This window comes from Pristiophorus japonicus, chromosome 8 (assembly GCF_044704955.1).
Source record: "Pristiophorus japonicus isolate sPriJap1 chromosome 8, sPriJap1.hap1, whole genome shotgun sequence".
Lineage (NCBI taxonomy): Eukaryota > Metazoa > Chordata > Chondrichthyes > Pristiophoridae > Pristiophorus > Pristiophorus japonicus.
In genome coordinates this window covers 20,196,232-20,216,917 of record NC_091984.1, presented here as the reverse complement: position 1 = coordinate 20,216,917, position 20,686 = coordinate 20,196,232, and the positions used below count along the sequence as shown (strand labels likewise).

Genomic DNA, 20,686 nt, shown 5'->3' with positions numbered 1-20,686 from the left:
GGCCAATTCACTAAATATATTCAAAAGGGAGTTAGATGAAGTCCTTACTACTCGGGGGATCAAGGGGTATGGCGTGAAAGCAGGAAGTGGGTACTGAAGTTTCATTTTCAGCCATGAACTCGTTGAATGGCGGTGCATGCTAGAAGGGCTGAATGGCCTGCTCCTGCACCTATTTTCTATGTTTCTATATGTTTCTATAAACACGATTTGCCTTTAACAAATCCATGCTGGATTTCCTTAATTAATCCACACTTCTCCAAGTGACTGTTAATTTTGTCCCTGATAATTGTTTCTAAAAGCTTTCCCACTACCGAGGTTAAACTGACTAGCTTGTAGTTTATCTTTACACCCTTTTTTGAACAAGGATGTACCATTTGCAATTCGCCAGTCCTCTGGCACCACCTGTCCTTTGCAGTGTTTAGATATCATAATTAAAGCTTTGAGTAGGAAGTCATTCTTCATTGTAAGGTGAGGGGTGCAGGATGTGCAGCTGATTACAATTCCCTCAAAATTTCCTCCTTTGAAGCACAGCTTCCAGTCTCTGCAACCTGCTTTCCCAAGATGGCCCAACTAGTACAGTACAGTATTGATTATCAATGTTGATGGCTGGTCTCGCAAGTTACGAAATATTTAAACTGTACAGATTTCCCATGATAATGATAACTCACATTTTAATGTATACTTCAGTAAACAGGTTTTACACTCAATCCAGAAGCTAAAATGATTCATATACAGTAGCGACAATAGCCCCTTCAACATTTGCCATGACAATACTACTACTTCTGATTGTTGAGTATTTCAAATACTACACCTAAAAATTAGTTACCTTTATTTACATTATAAACAATTTTCTATATCAGTTCTTCTTTTAAATAGTCACTACATCTTCCTTTTCCTCCCCTTCAGCCAAGCAACATTTTTCTAAACTTGATGGCTCCCCTCCAGTCTTTCCCCTTCTTCAAAGATCCTCCCTTTTCTCCACACTCCAACTGACCAGAGACATCTCACATAATCATCCAAGTTATTTGCACCTTAAGCAAGATTTGTTTTTAAATGTATATATTGTATAAATATGATACTGGACATAATTCCAATTCCCAATGGTACAGCAGACAGTAACTCAATTGCAACTTTCCCACTCTTGTAAGGTCACGCATGGAATTACAAAATCATAATATATATATACACACACACAATATTTGCATTAATGATTTCGTTTCATATAATTCAGTTGCACAGCAATTGTAACAAGCCCTGTCTTGACCAGTGTTTTTCCACTCAAATGGCATATGCATTCACGGATTCCAAAGACAATTAAAACACTTTTTCCAAATTTTGGGCTTTCGTGCGTTGGACGTAACCATCCAGCACAGGCCTAGCCCTTGCCAGCTGCTGCTTTACGTAAATACAGAAATTTCACCAACAAGGACAAGATGTGTTAAGTGCAGCTGCTTTATTGATAACGCACCACCAAGGGGCTGGTCTGAGATTAGGAAATTAGTTATTTTGAAATATAAATATATTTAAAAAATAGATGCATATAAAATTAAAATGTAGTCTGCATGACTACAAAGCTCTGGGTGCGGAATGGGGTTTTAATCCCACAAACGCTAACAATGCACTGACTTACCCAGCTTTCCCCGAGATTCCTCCAGTTTCTGGATTTGGTTTTCCAGGAACAACATCGCGATCACAAATGCCACAACCGCTAGAAGCTGCAATTTGGGCGGCATGATAATTCTTAGAAGCCCCATGAAATTATCAAGACATAACGCAAGTGAGGGGGAAAAAAATAAAATAAAATCTAAGAGCAGAAAAGGTGGGGGGGGGGGCGTGGAGAAAGAGTGAAATTACACTAAGGGGCAATCAGAAGCGCGAAGAAAACATGGACACACGGAGAATTTGACCAACTGATTTGACGCACAAAGTCATTTCAATGGGGAAGCGAGAAATGAAGCTTTAAAAATCACTGCCGCTCTCGCTTTGGCACCGATCCTCAGTGCAACTCGCCAGGCAAAGACTCCTTTCCTTGCCCTGCCTCCCTCCAGAGTCTCCCTCCGCGCGCTGCGTCCAAACACCAACCGCCAACCCCGCCTCGCGCACGGACCGGCTCCCTCCCACCCCCACCACAACCAACTCAAACCCGCCTATGCCGCGCTCTCATTGGACGGCCGTCCCTTGATTGACACGGCATCTCGGCGGCTGCTTGCTCGGACTCCGCTTCCGATTGGTCCATCATCACGTCAATCGTTCCCCGCCCCAAAGTCCCACCTCACCCCGCATGGACCGGCCCGACTCAGACCCCGCCTCTGCCTCACCTTCATTGGACGGCTATCCGTTGATTGACAAGGCAGCTCGGGCGCCGCTTGTCCGGACTCCGCTTCCGATTGGTTCATCAGCACGTCAATCCTCCCCCCCCCTCAAAAAAGTCCCACCTTGCCACTTTCGCAGCAAGATTTCGAGCAATTCCCAACACCATGCCGAAGAGAACAATCAATTTTAGTAGTCTATTTTATTTGCCTGTAAATATATATATATATAGATAACAATGATAAACAGCACTAAATGACTCAATTATTAAATCAACGAAATTAGACAAAATTATATTGTTACCCCAAGTTAAATACCGTGTGATAATTTATTTACAGGCGGTAAGATGTATAGTTTCCTGTATGGCCAGCGAGGGGACTTTGGCGATTGAAGATGGCCGCTGAGGTTTACATGTTCTGGCTGCTTCCTCTGTTAAATGCGGTAACTATTCAACAGTTTAATATTTAGGTTCCGTCTTCTTTACCCTGATTGTAGATTTATGTTAATTTAATGAATTATGGTTATTTCGATTTTGGCCAGGATTTCACAATACTAGAATGAACTAGGCCTCCGCAGCCCAATCTGGATATGGTTTGGTGACGTGGTCAGTAACCATGTCCTTCACTATTGTAGTAAGAGTTAGCCGATTAAAATTCCCATAAAAGTTGCTTTATTTCAGCTGCTGGCTGATAATGGTGAGATCCCAGTCAAAAATTGGCGATATGCTACGCGGTAAACTTTAAAACTAACAATGATTGATCCCAATCACAACTATATGCTGTAATAACTTCCAAATTCATTGCATTGTGAATGTATCAGTTAAATTTAAGTTTGTGCATTATAGAGAAGCTAAGTGAGGGGTCAAGACACAATGCAGGATATCACCAAAGCAGAAAAGAGTATCAAGAATTCGTGATTAGTGCATTGAGGTTGATTTTTGAAAGCCTCAAGGTTGTAGAAGAAATGAAAGATTGAGAAGTGAGGACATCTGCAGTTTAGCAATCTTGAGAGTAAGTGTTAGATTTGGAGAGTAAGTGTTAGATTTGGAGCATAAGTGATGAGTTTGATTTCAACACAATGAGAATACAGGGACCACTAAAAGCAGGTTGGTATATTTGGAGGAAATAAACCTGCATATTATTATGGACACAACTATTTGTACTAATAAAATGTCCACCATGTTGCTGGCTCTCCATTATCACATGACCTATTGCTGATTGGTCCCCTTAGAGGATAAGCCACAACCTGAAGTTTCTCTGGATTGTGTAAATGGAACCGCCCAACCCAAGTTCTAACTGACTTTGCAAATTTAATTTGATCCATTCTGACTTCTGAAGCCATAGAGGACAGATCTCGAACAGCCCAGCAAAAGCCTCCCAAGTTCCAGCCAAAGTCCCTTACCCCAGCGCAAGTGCATCCCTTCCCCCAGCCGATGTTCCTTACCCCAGCACAAGTGCATAACCTTTACCCCCGCAACTCTTGTGTGCTCTCTCTCTTCTCTTCTTCCCCCCCACCCCCGACTCTCGCTCTCTTCTCCCCCCCCAACTCTCGCGCTCTCTTCTTCTCCCCCCCCCCCCCGACTCTCTCTCTTCTCCCCCCCCCCCCCCCGACTCTCGCTCTCTCTTCTCCCCCCCCCGACTCTCGCTCTCTCTTCTCCCCCCCCCGACTCTCGCTCTCTCTTCTCCCCCCCCCGACTCTCGCTCTCTCTTCCTCCCCCCCCCCGACTCTCGCTCTCTCTTCCTCCCCCCCCCCGACTCTCGCTCTCTCTTCCTCCCCCCCCCCCGACTCTCGCTCTCTCTTCTCCCCCCCCCCGACTCTCGCTCTCTCTTCTCCTCCCCCCCCGACTCTCGCTCTCTCTTCTCCCCCCCCCCCCCCCGACTCTCGCTCTCTCTTCTCCCCCCTCCCCCCCCCGACTCTCGCTCTCTCTTCTCCCCCCTCCCCCCCCCCGACTCTCGCTCTCTCTTCTCCCCCCTCCCCCCCCGACTCTCGCTCTCTCTTTCCCCCCCCCCCCCGACTCTCGCTCTCTCTTCTCCCCCCCCCCGACTCCCGCTCTCTCTTCTCCCCCCCGACTCTCGCTCTCTCTTCCTCCCCCCCCCGACTCTCGCTCTCTCTTCTCCTCCCCCCCCCCCCCCCCCCCCCGATTCTCGCTCTCTCTTCTTCCCCCCCCCCCCGCCGACTCTCACTCTCTCTTCTCTTTTCCCCCCCCCCTGCCGACTCTCTCTCTCTCTTCTCTTTCCCCACCCCCCCCCCCGCCGACTCTCTCTCTCTCTCTCTCTCTCTCTCTCTTTCCCCCCGACTCTCGCGCTCTCTCTCTCTTTCTCCCCCCGACTCTCACTCTCTTTCTCCCCCCGACTCTCACTCTCTTTCTCCCCCCGACTCTCACTCTCTTTCTCCCCCCGACTCTCACTCTCTTTCTCCCCCCGACTCTCACTCTCTTTCTCCCCCCGACTCTCACTCTCTTTCTCCCCCCGACTCTCACTCTCTTTCTCCCCCCGACTCTCACTCTCTTTCTCCCCCCGACTCTCACTCTCTTTCTCCCCCCGACTCTCACTCTCTTTCTCCCCCCGACTCTCACTCTCTTTCTCCCCCCGACTCTCACTCTCTTTCTCCCCCCGACTCTCACTCTCTTTCTCCCCCCGACTCTCACTCTCTTTCTCCCCCCGACTCTCACTCTCTTTCTCCCCCCGACTCTCACTCTCTTTCTCCCCCCGACTCTCACTCTCTTTCTCCCCCCGACTCTCACTCTCTTTCTCCCCCCGACTCTCACTCTCTTTCTCCCCCCGACTCTCACTCTCTTTCTCCCCCCGACTCTCACTCTCTTTCTCCCCCCGACTCTCACTCTCTTTCTCCCCCCGACTCTCACTCTCTTTCTCCCCCCGACTCTCACTCTCTTTCTCCCCCCGACTCTCACTCTCTTTCTCCCCCCGACTCTCACTCTCTTTCTCCCCCCGACTCTCACTCTCTTTCTCCCCCCGACTCTCACTCTCTTTCTCCCCCCGACTCTCACTCTCTTTCTCCCCCCGACTCTCACTCTCTTTCTCCCCCCGACTCTCACTCTCTTTCTCCCCCCCCCCCCCCCGACTCTCGCGCTCTCTCTCTCCCCCCCCCCCCCCCCCCCCCGGCTCACGCGCTCTCACTTTCTCTTCCCCTCCCCCCCCCCAGGCTTGCTCTCTTTCTTTGTTGCCCCCCCCCCCCCCCCCCGGCGCTATCTTTCTCTCCCGCCGCCACCACCTGCAGGCTCAGAGAAACAGCGGGGTTGGATATTTGCGGGGCCACACTTCCAGTTCCAGTTTCGGGTGGGAGTCTAGCTGATGCAGGTGCAGAAGGACCAGAAAAGCATAGTCACTTAGTATTATTATAGAGTACTTTGTCAGCCGTGGCTCCACTGGTAGGATTCTCTCCTGAGTCAGATGGTTATGGCAACCCCAATTCAGAAACTTGAGCACAAAATTGAGGCTGAAGTTGTGCTGCACTGTCTGAGGGGCTGTCTTTCGCATGAGGTATTAAACCTCTCTCAGGTGGATGTAAAAGATCCCATGGCCCTATGTCATGATCACCTGGCAAGTATTTATCCCTCGATCAACATCACTAAAGAAAACAGATTATCTGGTCTTTATCACATTGCTGTTTGCTGTAAGTTAGGGGCCCAGGGGCAGCACGGGCCAGCCCACACTGCGATATGTGTGCGCACTAGGTCCGTGCAGCAGAGCAGGTCTCCAGTCGTCTTGGATAACCCTTGCCACTGGACCAAAACCGAGCTCTGTCAAGCCCGTGTAGTGGCTGGTGTGCAACGGTCACCACACGTTTAAAAAAAATCCACGCACAGGCATCTTCCACCCTTCAGGATGTAGTTCAGGACCTGAAATATTAGGTCCTTCATTGAAACACCTGTGAACTCATTCCTTTTTGGCGTGGAAGGAAGCAAGTCATCCTCGTTTCGAGGGACTGCCAATGATGATGATGTTTGCTGTGTGCAAATTGGCTGCACTGTTTTCTACATTACAACAGTGACTGCACTTTTTTTGTAAAATAAAATTGGTTATAAAGTGCTTTGGAATGTCTGAGGTTCTGAAATGTGCTGCATAAATGATTTCTTTTTATTACCACTTGTAACAAAGCCTCAGAACAAGATCTACAATAAGAAAAGAAAATGCAGTAGGTCAGGCAGCATCTGTGGAAAGTGGGATAAAAATTAACATCTCTGATCAAGGAGATCGAGGAGGAAATTTGCAGGCAAATTACAGAATGATGCAAGAACTACAGAGTCATCATCATCATAGGCAGTCCCTCGGAGTTGAGGATCACTTGCTTTCACACTAAAAATGAGTTCTCAGGTAATTGAGGAGTCCAATACGGGACCTACAGTCTCTGTCACAGGTGGGGCAGACGGTGGTTGAAGGAATGGGTGGGTGGGTTGCCGCGCGTTCCTTCCGCTGTCGCTGCTTGGCTTCAGCTTGCTCTCAGCGAAGAGACACGAGGTGTTCAACACCCTCCCGGATGCTTTTCCTCCACTTTGGGCGGTCTTGGACCAGGGAGGATCGGCTTGTCACCGGTTGGAACTCGGGACAAGGATTTTTGAGGCTGCAGTAGAATTCCTCTTTGGCCTCATCTATAGCTTCTAGTGTTGGGGCGTACGCGCTGAAGACTGTAGCGCTCTGGTTCTGGGCTAGAGTGAGCCAAAGAGTCATGAGGCGTTTGTTTATCCCGCAGGGGCAGTCTCTAAGACGGCCCACCAGCTCATTTTTTATGGCAAAGCCAATCCCATTCTGCTTCTGGTTTGCCTTTCCAGAATAAGGTGCAGCCACCACCTTATTCTTTGAGCTGGCCTTCCCCTGCCTGCCGGGTCTCGTTTCGGGCAGCGATGTCAATGTGTAAGCGCCCGAGTTCCCGAGTTCTGGTCTGTTGCTGTTAGGTCCAGGTCCCGAACTTCATCTTAAAGCGTGGAAGACGTCTACGTGAATTCTTTTAATGTGGGGTGGCCGTTGCACACCAGCTAACACAAGGGCTTGACAGAGCAAGACCTTGGTCCAGTGGCAAGGGGATGGGGATTTCAGTTATCCTAATTTAGACTGGGATAGTAATAATGAAAAGGACAGAGGGGAAGGAATTCCTGAACTGTGTACGAGAACCTTCTTGATCAGCGAGTTTCCAGCACGACGAGGAAGGAAGTGGATATAGTTCTCGGAAATGAAGTGGGCAAGTGATCATGCTATCATCGGGTTTAGAGTAGTCATGGAAAAAGACTAAGAGCAATTATTGGAGATGGACTAACTTCAGTGAGTTGAAAAGGAATCGGGTCCAGGTGGATTGGAATCAAAAGTTGATGGGCAAAACATTAATTGAACAATGGGAGGCCTTCAAAGAGGAGATGGTTCAGGTACAAAATACACACATTCCCTTGAGGGGGAACGGAAGGGCATCCAAAGCTAGAGCTGCTTGGATGAATACAGGTTAAAAGGAGACAGAAAAAGAAGGCTTATGACAATTGTATGGTTCATAATACAGGGTACAGCAGGAGCGGTGAGGTCAGGGTGATGGAGCGGCGAGAGATTGCAGAGCGATGTGATCGAGGCCCAAGTGAGGCATGAGTTCGGGGCCCGGATGAGGCATGGGCCCAGCCGCAGCATGGGCCAGCCCACACTGCGATATGTGTGCGCATTAGATCCGTGCAGCAGAGATGGTCTCCGGTCGTCTTGGTTAACCCTTGACACTGGACCAAGACCTAGCTCAGTCAAGACCATGTGGTGGCTGGTGTGCACCGGCCACCACACGTTAAAAGAAATCCATGCACAGGCATCTTCCACCTTCAATATGCAGTTTGGGACCTTCATTAAAACACCTGTGAACTCATCCCTTTTTGGCGTGGAAGCAAGTCATCCTCGATTCGAGGGACCGCTCAAGAAGGAGATGAATACAGTTGAGAACCAAGCTGAATATAGAAAGTACATAGATCTAAAAAAGAGAATAAGAGGGGCAAAGATAATATGAGAACAGATTACAAAAGCGAAATTCTGCAGATGCTGGAAATCTGAAATAAAAACAGAAAATGCTGGAAATACTCCGCAGATCAGACAGCATCTGTGGAGAGACACACAGTTAACGTTTCAGGTTGATGACGTATCATCAGAACTTTAAAAAGTTAGAGATGGAACAGATTTTAAGCAAGTGTAGGGGCAAGGAAAGGGGAGAAAAGAACAATAGGGAAGGCTTGTGATTGGGGGGGAAGGCAGGAGAGATTAAATTATAAAAGGTATGATTTCACAAAGCATAACTATATGGTAATAGGAACAAGTAAAAAAGCAAAAGATAAGTCTAGAGGAGGTATAAATGGGAATAGCAGAATCAACAGCTGCCATGCCAAAAATATAGGGGTTGAGGTTGTGATCTGAAATTGTTGAACTCTATGTTGAGTCGAGAAGGCTGTAAAATGCCAAATAAAATAATGAGGTGCTGTTCCTCGAGCTTACGTTGAGCTTAGTTGGAACAGTGCAAGAGGCCAAGAACGGAGAATAAAAGTCGCAGGCGACCGGAAGCTCGGAATCACGCAAAGCGGTCACTCAATCTGCGTTTGGTCTCCCCAATGTAGAGGAGACCGCATCGTGAGCAGTGGATACAGTATACTAAATTGCAAGCAGTACATGTAAATCACCTGGAAGGAGAGTTTGGGGTCCTGGACAATGGGAAGGGAGGAGGTAAAAGGGGCAGTCTTGCATCTCCTGCGCTTGCACAAGAAGTTGCTGTGGGAAGGGAAGGGGTGTTGGGGGTGATTGAGGTATGGACCAGGGTGTTGTGGAGGGAACGATCCCTTCAGAATGTTGAAAGGGAAGGGAAGATATGTTTGGTGGTGCGATCATGCTGAAAATGGCAGAGGATGATCCATTGAATGTGAAGAATAGATTCGCGGTTAACATAAAAGGGAACCCAAAAGTCTTTTATAAACGCAGTCAGCCTAACTGTGGTGGTGGGGAAACTTTCAGAGACAATAATCTGGGATGCAATTAATTGGTATTTACAAACTTATGGACTAATAAACGGAAGTCAGCACAGATTTGTTAAAGGTAAGTCGTATTTGACGAACTTGATTGAGTTCTTTTGGAGTAACGGTGAGGGTTCTGTGGTTGATTATGTATATATGGACTTTCAAAGGGCAGTTAACAAGTATCACATAATAGATTTGTTAGCAAAATTAAAGCCCAATTGATTAAGGTACAATGGCAGTAGGGATACAAAATTGGCTAAGGGACAGAAAGTGGAGAGTAATTGTGAACTGTTGTTTTTCAGACTGGAAGGAAGTATACAGTAGGACCACTGCTCTTCATATATATTAATGACCTGGACTTGGGTATACAGAGCATCATTTCAAAGTTACATAGTATTTACAGCACAGAAACGGACCATTCAGCCCAACAGGTCCATGTTGGTCTTTATGCTCCACACAAGCATCCTCGCAACTTCTTCATCTAATCCCATCAACATATCCTTCTATTCCTTTCTCCTTCGTGTTCATCTAGCTTCCCATTAAATGCATCTATGCTAATCGTTTCAACCAGTCCTTGTGGTAGCAAGTTCCAAATTCTCACCACACTCATGGATAAAGACATTTCTGCTTAAATCCATATTGGATTTATTAGTGACTATCTTGTATTTATGATCCCTAGTTCGGGTCTCCCCCGCAAGTGGAAACATCTTCTCTACGTCTACACTTTCAAATCCTTCCATAATTTTAAATACCTCAATCAGGTCACTCCACAGTCTTCTCTTTTTTAGAGAAAAGAGCTCCAGTAATAACCTCTCAGTCTAGTAAATCTTTTTTGCACCTTCTCCAGTGCCTCTCTATTGTTTTTATAATATGGAGTCCATAACTGTTCTCAGTACTCAGCAAGTGCCGTCTAACCAAGGTTCCATACAAGTTTAACATACTTTGCTTCTTTTCAATTATATCCCTCTAGAAATGATCCCCAGTGCTATGTTTGCTTTTTATGGACTTATTAACCTACTTTGTGATTTGTGTATCTGTACCCCCAGATCCCTCTGCTCCTCAACAACATTTCGACGCTTACTTTCCCAAGGAGTATGTGGACGATTTATTCTTCCTATGTACCACTTCACACTTGACGTTATTGAAGTTCATTTGTCATTTGCCAATTGCACACTCATTCTGCAAGTTTATTGATGTCTTCATGTATTTTCTCGCAGTCCTCTTTTTTTAAATTATACTTCCGATTCCCGAGTTCAAGTCGTTTATGCTCTGCTAGACACACATTGTACCAGAGATATTGGCCTGAGACTGCTATCTGTAGTATAATAGAAACTTTTCTCTTTTTTTTTTCTTCAGCTTTCTCTGGCGTTTAGTTTTTTTTTGTTCCCTTTTTATAGAAACATAGAAAATAGGTGCAGGAGCAGGCCATTCAGCCCCTCGAGCCTGCACTGCCATTCAATATGATCATGGCTGATCATGCATCTTCAGTACCCCACTCCCGCCTTCTCTCCATATCCCTGATCCCCTTAGCCGTAAGGGCCACATCTAACTCTCTCTTGACTATATCCAACAAACTGGACTCCACAACTTTCTGTGGTAGAGAATTCCACAGGTTCACCACTCTCTGGGTGAAAAAGTTTTTCCTCATCTCGGTCCTATATGGCTTACCCCTTATCCTTCGACTGTGACCCCTGGTTCTGGACTTCCCCAACATCAGGAACATTCTTCCTGCATCTAACCTGTCCAATCCCATCATAATTTTATATGTTTCTATGAGATCCCCTCTCATTCTTCTAAATTCCAGTGAGTATAAGCCTAGCCAAACCAGTCTTTCTTCATACTTCAGTCCTGCCATCCCGGGAATTAGTATGGTGAACCTTCGCTGCACTCCCTCAATAGCAAGCATGTCCTTCCTCAGATTAGGAGACCAAAACTGCACACAATACTCAAGGTGTGGTCTCACTAAGGCCCTGTACAACTGCAGTAAGACCTCCCTGCTTATATTACTCAAATCCTCTCGCTATCAAGGCCAGCATGCCATTTGCTTTCTTTACTGACTGCTGTACCTGCATGCCTACCTTCAGCGACTGATGTACCATGACACCCAGGTCTCGTTGCATCTCACCTTTCACTACTGTTACCATTCAGACAATAATCTGCCTTCCTGTTTTTGCCCCCAAAGTGGATAACCTCACATTTATCCACATTATACTGCATCTGCCATGCATTTGCCCATTCACCTAACCTGTCCAAGTTCCCCTGCAGCCTCTTAGCATCCTCTTCGCCGCTCACCCTGCCACCCAGCTTAGTGTCATCTGCAAACTTGGAGATATTACATTCAATTCCTTCGTCTAAATCATTAATGTATATAGTAAATAGCTGGGGTCCCAGCACTGAACCTTGCGACTAGTCACTGCCTACCATTCTAAAAAGGACCTGTTTATTCCCATTCTTTGCTTCCTTTCTGCTAACCAGTTCTCTATCCACGTCAATACATTACCCCCAATAACCATGTGCTTTAATTTTGCACACTAGTGTGGGACCTTGTCAAAAACCTTTTGAAAGTCCAAATACACCACATCCATTGGTTCTCCCTTATTCACTCTACTAGTTACATCCTAGAAGATTTGTCGAGCATGATTTCCCTCTCATAAATCCATGCTGACTTGGACCGATCCTGTCACTGCTTTCCAGATGTGCTGCTATTACATCTTTAATAATTGATTCCAGCATTTTATCCACCACCGATGTCAGGCTAACCGGTCTATAATTCCCTGTTTTCTTTCTCCCTCCTTTTTTTAAAAAGTGGAGTTACATTAGCAATATATTACATTGCATCAGCTACCCTCCAATACATAGGTACTGATCCAGAGTCCATGGAATTTTGGAAAATGACCACCAATGCATCTACTATTTCTAGGGCCACTTCCTTAAGTACTCTGGGATGCAGACTATCAGGCCCTGGGGATTTATCGGCCTTCAGTCTCATCAGTTTCCCTAACACCATTTCCTGACTAATAAGGATTTCCCTCAGTTCCTCCTTCTCACTAGACCCTTGCTCCCCTAGTATTTTCGGGAGGTTATTCATGTCTTCCTTCGTGAAGACAGAACCAAAGTATTTGTTCAATTGGTCTGCCATATCTTTGTTCCCTATTATGAATTCACCTGATTCTGACTGCAAGCTTCCTCTCATACTCTATTTCTACCCCCCCCCCCCCCCCCCCCCGCTAATTAAACCCTTCGTCCTCCTCTGCTGAATTCTAAATTTCTCCCAGTCCTCGGGTTTGCTGCTTTTTCTGGCCAATTTATACGCCTCTTGGCCACGTTTGAGCCACCTTTCCTGTTTTATTTTATGCCAGACAGGGATGTACAATAGTTGTAATTCATCCATGTCATCTTTAAATGTCTGCCATTGCCTATCCACCGTCAACCCTTTAAGTATCATTCGCCAGTCTATCTTAGCCAAATCACGTCTCATACCATCGAAGTTTCCTTTCTTTAAGTTCAGGACCCTAGTCTCTGAATTAACTGTCGCTCTCCATCTTAATGAAGAATTCTACCATATTATGGTCACTCTTCCCCAAGAGGCCACACATGACCAGATTGCTAATTAATCCTCTCGTTACACAAGACCCCAGTCTAGGATGGCCTGCTCTCGAGTTGGCTCCTCGACATATTGGTCTAGAAAACCATCCCTTATACACTCCAGGAAATCCCCCTCCACAGTATTGCTACTAGTTTGGTTAGCCCAATCAATATGTAGGTTAAAGTCACTGCTGTAACCTTATTGCAAGCGTCCCTAATTTCCTGTTTGATGCCATCCCCAACCTCCCTACTACTGTTTGGTGGTCTGTACACAACTCCCACTAACGTTTTCTGCCCTTTGGTGTTTCGCAGCTCTACCCATATAGATTCCACATCATCCATGCTAATGTCCTTCCTTACTATTGTGTTAACCTCCTCTTTAACCATTAACGCTACCCTACCTCCTTTTCCTTCCTGTCTATCCTTCCTGAATATTGAATACCCCTTGGTGTTGAGTTCTCAGCCTTGGTTACCCTGGAGCCATGTCTCCATATCCCAATTACATCATATCCGTTAACCGCAGTTAATTCGTCCACCTTATTACAAATGCTCCTCTCATTGAGACTCAGAGCCTTCAGGCTTGTTTTTTTTAACACTCTTTATCCTTTTAGAATTATGTTGTAATGTGACCCTTTTTGATTTTTACCCTTGATTTCTCTGCCCTCCACTTCGGCCCCTTTTTACTTCCCTCTGCCTCCCTGCATAGGTTACCATCCCCCTGCCATATTAGTTTAACCCCTCCCCAACAGCACTCGCAAACACTCCCCCTAGGACATAGATTCCGGTCCTGCCCAGGTGCAAACCGTCCGGTTTGTACTGGTCCCACTTCCCCCAGAACCGGTTCCAATGCCCCAGGAATTTGAATCCCTCCTTCTTACACCATTCCTCAAGCTATTCATCTGAACTATCCTGCAATTCCTACTCTGACTAGCATGTGGCACTGGTAGCAATCTACCTTTTGAGGTCCTACTTTTTAATTTAACTCCTAGCTCCCTAAATTCAGCTTTTTTGCCTATATCGTTGGTACCTATATGCACCATGACAGCTGGCTGTTCACCCTCCCCCTCCAGAATGTGCTGCAGCCGCTCCGAGACATCCTTGACTCTTGCACCAGGGAGGCATCGTACCATTCTGGAGTCTTGTTTGCGGCCGCAGAATCGCCTGTCTGTTTCCCTTACAATCGAATCCCCCATCACTATAGCTTTCCCACTCTTTTAACTTAATTTGGCAACAATGCCAAAGGTTTCCTACTGATAAGAAAAGAAGAAAAAGATCAAATACTCACCAATCCACCAGCCAATCACTTACTCGCTTGGCTGTGACATCACACTTTGATTTCTTTTTACTTCTTTGTTTACCTTCTGCCCCTGCACCAGCACCAGCTGGCCTCTCCGACTGCTGCTGGCTGCTCCTGTGGCCACTTCCCAACGGTTGCGCCCTTTTATGGGCTGTCCCTCCAAATCCTGGCTTATATTAAAAGAAGACTTCTTGTGATGGTGCATTATGTCTACAACAATGCTGTACCACAGTAATGGGGAGCACAAGTTCAATTTTTGTCTGCTCTGCTAATTGTTCTTTGGCAGGTATTGAAGAGCAGTCCCTATCTCACTGTGAGAAGAGGAAACATTGGAGGCAAAATTATTTTCTAGATCTCTAACCAACCGGTTCAAAACAGCAACAATGATGGGCTATATAACAGGAATTCCGAGTCATAAAACCAAACTGTTCGCTCCATTTTACCTACTTCCTATGTATTTCCTTACAGTAACGGTGACTGCATTTCAAAAATAATTAATTTGCTGTGATAACGTTCCTGTGAAGCACCTTGGGATGTTTTACTACGTTCATGATGCTATATAAATGCAAGTTTTTGTTGTTGGATAGCACTTTCAGACATGATGAAGTTATAAGTGCAAGTTTGTTGTATTTTTATATTGATTACTTAAGAACAGGTTGTCTGTCGGTTTGCGCAGGGTATGATATATGGGATTGGCTGTCATTTAAAAGTCTGTTGCCCCAATTGCTCGTTGGTTAAAGGACTAAGTATGGATGCATTCCTATTCCACAAGTTTCGTGTTTGTGCGAAGCTGAAGGTGAATTGGGTGCAAAATGACTGAAGCAGAGTGAGACTCCCTCCTTCAGAGGTCTGTTTTGTTCCATTGTTGGTGAAACCATTTTGCACCAACATCATACAGACCACAACATTCTCTGCTTCGCTTCCTGGTCTGTCTGAGTTAGCTAATCTCAGCCAGTGTACTATTGATCTTCAGCATCCCTGCCCCACCATTCTTGGCCAATTGGCCAGGATGCCCATTCCTGATAACTATCCACTAAATCCTGTTGGAACGTTTGCATATGTGGCTGCTGAGTGAGAGCATAATCCTTTGCCGTTTTGATGATATTTACAGACAAGTAAGTGGCCTTTTGGCATGACTGTCTGGACTCTCCTCAAATGTATAGAAGTTTAGGTGAGCTATTGGAGTTCTACTGGTGCTTATGGAACTGTATCCTGTTGTCTTCAGGAGACTGGCGAAAATATTGGAGTGAGGGAATCATTTTTGTTAAAAATAGAGCAGGTGGAAAAATAGAACATAAGAAATCAGAGCAAGCCATTCAGCCCCTTGAGCATGCTCCACCATTCAGTAAGATCATGGCTGATCTTCTACCTCAACTCCAATTTCCCACACTAGCCATTTATCCCTTGATTCCCTTAATATCCAAAAACCTGTCGATCTCTGTCTTGAATATACTCAACGACTGAGCCTCCACAGCCCTCTGGGGTAGAGAATTCCAAAGATTCACCACCCTCTGAGTGAAGACATTTCTCTTCATCTCAGTCCTAAATGGCCGACCACTTATTCTGAGATTGTGACTCCTGGTTCTAGACTCCCCAGCCAGAGGACACATCCTCCTTGCATCAACCCTATCAAGCCCTGTAAAAATGTTGTATGTTTCAATGCGGTCATCTCTCATTCTTCTAAACTCTAGAGATTATAGGCCTAGTCTACTCAATCTCTCCACATAGGACAATCCCCCCCCCCCATCCCAGGAACCAATCTGGGGAACTTTCGTTGCACTCCCTCTATGACAAGTATATCCTTCCTTTGGTAAGGAGACCAAAACTGTACACAGTACTCCAGGTGTGGGCTCACTGGGGCCCTATATAATTGCAGTAAGATGTCTTTACTTTTATACAGGTTGAACCCCTCTAATCCAGCACCCTCAGGACCTGACCTGTGCCGGACCAGAGAATTTGCCATACCGCGGGAGGTCACGCCGACCCCAGACTTAAAAATCCCACTGTCAGCAAAGTTTTAGAATTGCTTCCTACAAAAGCTATTTTTGCTGATCTGTAACTGTAGTAGCATGGGTTCCGTACCTTGTATATCGGCCACGTTGTGGCTATTTTGATGTAAATAGGACTGATCTAAGGAGTGTGCGAGCAGGTTGGAAGTGAGATTCGCCGACTGGTTGCACAGCGAGAGGGACTGTTGTTTGATGTAAGGAGCCCCGTTGTTCAGCGCGGAGGCCGAAGGAGCCCATGCTGAAGCCGCAGTCATGTGCATGGAGTGTCACCCCACTGCCGGTCAGCAAGGGATACGCGGGCAGTGAGCTGTCTGTGTCGTTGGGGTAGTGTCCGACCAAAGATCCTGTACAGCTTCCCATATAGTGACCATTGTTGGCCGACAGGTGAGAGACAGAATATCCCGGTAAACCCGTCCTGTCAACATTGCTGGGCAAATGTCCATTCATCATGCTGATGCTACTATCTATAAAAAGGCCTTTGGGGGCGCAGGAGATGGGTCCTCTTGACCCTTGGAAGTTATAGGTCTCTGGGATGAGGTTGAACCCCAATCCGTTCATCATGCTGTACTTGGGCTTAAGGGCTTGGCAGTTCATGCGAATGTTCCTCCCTCGGTCTGTGCCTGAAGGAGCCCTCCTCAAACATTGACCCGGCCAGCGAGTTCATGGTCCAGTAATGGCCTTTGCCAGGTCTGCCCAGGCTCTTAGGCAGTTTGATAAAGCACTCGTTCAAGGAGAGGTGGTGACGCACGGAGTTCTTCTAGCCTTGGTAGGAGCCTCGGAAAAAGGGGAAGCGGCTCTGGAGGGACTAGTAGATCATGCTGAGAGTCAGCCACTTGGTGGGAGAGCTCTCGATTGCCATCACAATCAGGGCTGTGTAGGAATATGGCGACTTCTCCAGGCACTGTATGCCAGCGTTTGCTTTCTTAGTTTTGGTAGTGGAGGTGGCTGATTCCATCACAAAGATCTGACAATGCTGCTGACAGCGACTCGGCCAGGTCACTGTCAGCAGCGTTGTCAGCAGTACCCGGTTTAAATAAACACTAAGATCCCCTCACCTGACACTTGGTCTAGCCCTCACCTCTTCTCTGACCCGGCAGTGCTCCCGCCTGCTCTGTAGTGCCTCGTTCCGTCCCTTTGGAAACCCGCGGCTCCTCCTGATCCCGACCCCATTTTCAGGCGTAACGGCTATGAAGCAGTTCCTGTCAACGTGGGGAAATCATTCGCCAATTTCATGTATACAAAGGATTTCCATCCGACCTCCCAAGTCCAACATCAAAAAGGTGATCAGTTGCTCAGGGCAGGTGTTGTTGGGAGGGGGCAGCAACGATGTCACCGGTCCTGAGGGCCGCCTGCCTGCTCACCGGCATTTGTGCCCCAGATCTGTGGCAGCTTTCAGCCTGTTTTGCTTTGGTTGATGTCTGTGCAGTTTGGAGGAATCTGCTTTCGTGGGCATCCAAGTGCTTTATCGCATATATGGATCTGTGTAAATACAGCAAATCAGCTATTCCTGTCTTTCTTACTATCTGTACTCTTTTTTAATTACTCAACTTGATGAACATAGGACACAGCGCGGGCCACGACCCCTCGCCGGGAATGATGCCAGACCAGGGAGGTTGCCGGACCAAACAGTGCCGCATTAGAGAGTTTCAACCTGTACTCAAATCCTCTTGTAATAAAGGCCTACAATATAATTTGCTGTGCTGAAGCTGACTGTTCCACCCCAATTTGATTCATGTTACTTTAAAGGAAAAATCATTTGGAGTTAAGTGTTGTGCTTTAAGCTGTGTGGATTATATTTGCAATGATTGCTGCTGGAATTTTGTGGAGATTTTCATTACATTGCCCATTTAGAGAGCGTGGTGAACACTTGTGTTTGACTGGATTGACAAGTCAATGAAGTGTGTGCAGGGCAGTTTGTGAAACGAGGGAGGAACTGAAAATGAGCTGGACTTGTGCCAATGCACTGAGAGGCCTGTCACTTAAATGCAGTTTCTGTTCTGGTCTCTGCCTATTGTTCTCCCAAAGCCCTTTAGTTCTCTCTCAAACCTACTGCCATTTCAATTGCAGTCCTGTGCCACTGTCTACATTGGCTACAGCCATGAGCATTAACTGACCTGCAGGTACTATTTTTAGATTAACAACTTTGGTTCTCCTATTCAAAGTGAAAGGAAAAGGCTTGCATTTATATAGTGCCTTTCATGGCCTCAGGATGTCCTGAAGTACTTTACAGCAATGAAACACTGATGTTAATAATATGTATGTTCACATGAAGTTGAAAAACTTCTTCCTTTTTAAATATGTTAATGATTACAGAACTGCTCAAATAAATATATTATTCAGATTATCTCAATGAAGAATTATTGTAGTATCCTAGTTTTAAAACCCAGTTGCGTAGAGGCAGACCGGGCAGCTCAATCCTTTTGAAACCATTTATCAATGGTGAGAAGAAATCGTGATCTGTTGATAAAAAGGAAACTAAAAATCACAATAGCTGAAACTCCCGCCATTATAATAAGCTGCCACCTATCACTCCTTTGGAACAGTACACACTTTTATATGGATTTTTTTAAAAATCAAACGTTCTCATACAGCAGTCTTAAAATAAAATGATCACTTATATTTTAACATGCTTCCAATCAGTGACACTCTTGTTGATCATCAATCTCTGCTTTCGCCAACAATGACAGTCTGAAAAATATATTTCTTATCCGGTGACCCAGTCACTTCTAATTGGATTTGCCACAGAACTGTCAGCTGAAGTGTAGCATGCAAACGGTAGGAATCGGTTTGCTCCTCTCTTGTTGCCAAATACCAATGTGCATCTTACATGGCTGGTTTTAAACTGTCTGCAAATATGGAATATTGGATGAACCATCTAGTTTTAATCCTTGCAAGCTTTTTTGCTTGTCCCGTAAAAATCTATTGCAAGTCAACTAATTCTGTACTATTGGGACAAAGAACAATATAAATTTGGAAAGCCACCAGTCTTGGTATCGAGGATAAAGCACCATCAGAATTTTGAAGGATGCTAGTTGTGTAAAAATGTCCTTGATCACTTGTGATCAGTTAAAGCTAATATTCCCACCTTCCAGCCTGTATGTTATGCCAGGTTTTTGAAAATACTTTATGGTTTTGAGCATACATACAATGTTCTTTTGATTGGAGGACTCCTTTTTGATATACTGAAGGACTTCATTCTAAGCTACGAGGAATAGCTTTATGCTTAACTCTGTTCTTTGACGTATGGTATTACCTGTGTAAAATAGCAGACATATTTCACAAAATACACAGCTTCCTTTCACTATCACAAGATAATTGTGAATGAAGGCGGCCATTTGGCCCTCCTGTTTCACCATCCAGAAACAATCTGGATCGATGTTTAAGATGGTGGATGAAATGGCAATGAAGCGACTGCTTTGTCCTGGATAGTATGGCACTTATTGAGTGTTGTTGGAGCTGTGCGCATCCAGGCAGGTGGAGAGCATTCACTCACATTATTGACGAGCCTTATAAGTAGTGGTGAGCCTTTGGGGAATCAGGAGGTGAGCCACTCACTGCAAAATATCCAACCTCTGACCTGCTCTAGTAGCCACAGTATTCATGTGGCTGGTTCAGTTGAGCTTTTGATCAATGGAGACCCCCAGGATGTTGATATGTTGATTGTGGGGGGCTTTGGCGATGATAATGCCTTGAATGTCGAGTCGAGATGGTTAGACACTCTTGGTTGGGATGTTCATTGCTTAGCCCAAGCCTGGATGTTAACCAGATTCACTTATGATGTAGTTTTGTAGATCAATAGGAGAAATGAGTTTCTCTGTGTGGCTCTTCAGTTTTGTCACTTTAATTCAGATGTGTAATCTAGTATGTATTTACCTCACTAACATATACAGTGCATTTTCCATTTCCAGTTGATTGACAAAATAGCCCTATGTCCTTGATTTCTGTTTTCAGATAGCGGTATGGGGTGCAGATCTCTCATCCGAAGCCTGTCGAGAACTTGGCTTTTCCAGTAACTTGCTCTGCAGTTCTTGTGACCTCCTTGGTCAGTTCAGCCTCAACCAGTTGGACCCATACTGCAGACAATGTTGCCAAGAGGAGGCCCAGCTAGAAACTAAAAAGGTACTGTTTTTTTTATCAAGTACTATTGTAGTTGTGTTGGGTGCAATCCGCATTTTCAACTTTTTAAATAAACCTTACGTACAGTGAATTTGAAAGTGATTTGTGATGTATTTTGCAAACCATTAGTGGTGAAAGTGCCCTGATGACACATTTAGATGCTTTGTTGAGATAAACTATTGAAAGATCCACAAAGTGCATTCTGAAATATTTATATTTGACACCAAGTACTATTTATGGTGATGGATACTTCAGTAGGATATGTTCTTCTGGGTTGGTGCATCATTTTGTGGTTTTACATTGTTAACCTCTAAGCTCATTGTAGCTACCAGCTCATTGATGAGAACTAATGACAAATCTGTTGTTTACACTGAGATCATTTACACTTTA

The 20,686-nt window shown here is 45.6% G+C and overlaps 2 protein-coding genes and 1 pseudogene across 2 annotated transcripts in view; 1 reads left to right on the top strand and 2 right to left on the bottom strand.

Annotated features, from left to right (window-relative positions):
* hs2st1a (heparan sulfate 2-O-sulfotransferase 1a) overlaps positions 1-2,090 on the bottom strand; it is a 254,012-nt gene extending 251,922 nt beyond the window's left edge. Inside the window, exon 1 of the mRNA XM_070886548.1 lies at positions 1,631-2,090. Coding sequence (XP_070742649.1) covers positions 1,631-1,754 — 124 coding nt within the window. The 5' untranslated portion in view covers positions 1,755-2,090. The remainder of the gene's footprint in view (positions 1-1,630) is intronic.
* A 550-nt stretch (positions 2,091-2,640) lies between these two features.
* Positions 2,641-20,686, top strand: part of selenof (selenoprotein F) — an 86,152-nt gene continuing 68,106 nt past the window's right edge. The window contains exons 1-2 of the mRNA XM_070885999.1: positions 2,641-2,751; positions 20,132-20,299. Coding sequence (XP_070742100.1) covers positions 2,704-2,751; positions 20,132-20,299 — 216 coding nt within the window. The 5' untranslated portion in view covers positions 2,641-2,703. The remainder of the gene's footprint in view (positions 2,752-20,131; positions 20,300-20,686) is intronic.
* On the bottom strand, positions 16,189-17,135 carry LOC139268343 (forkhead box protein F1 pseudogene; annotated as a pseudogene).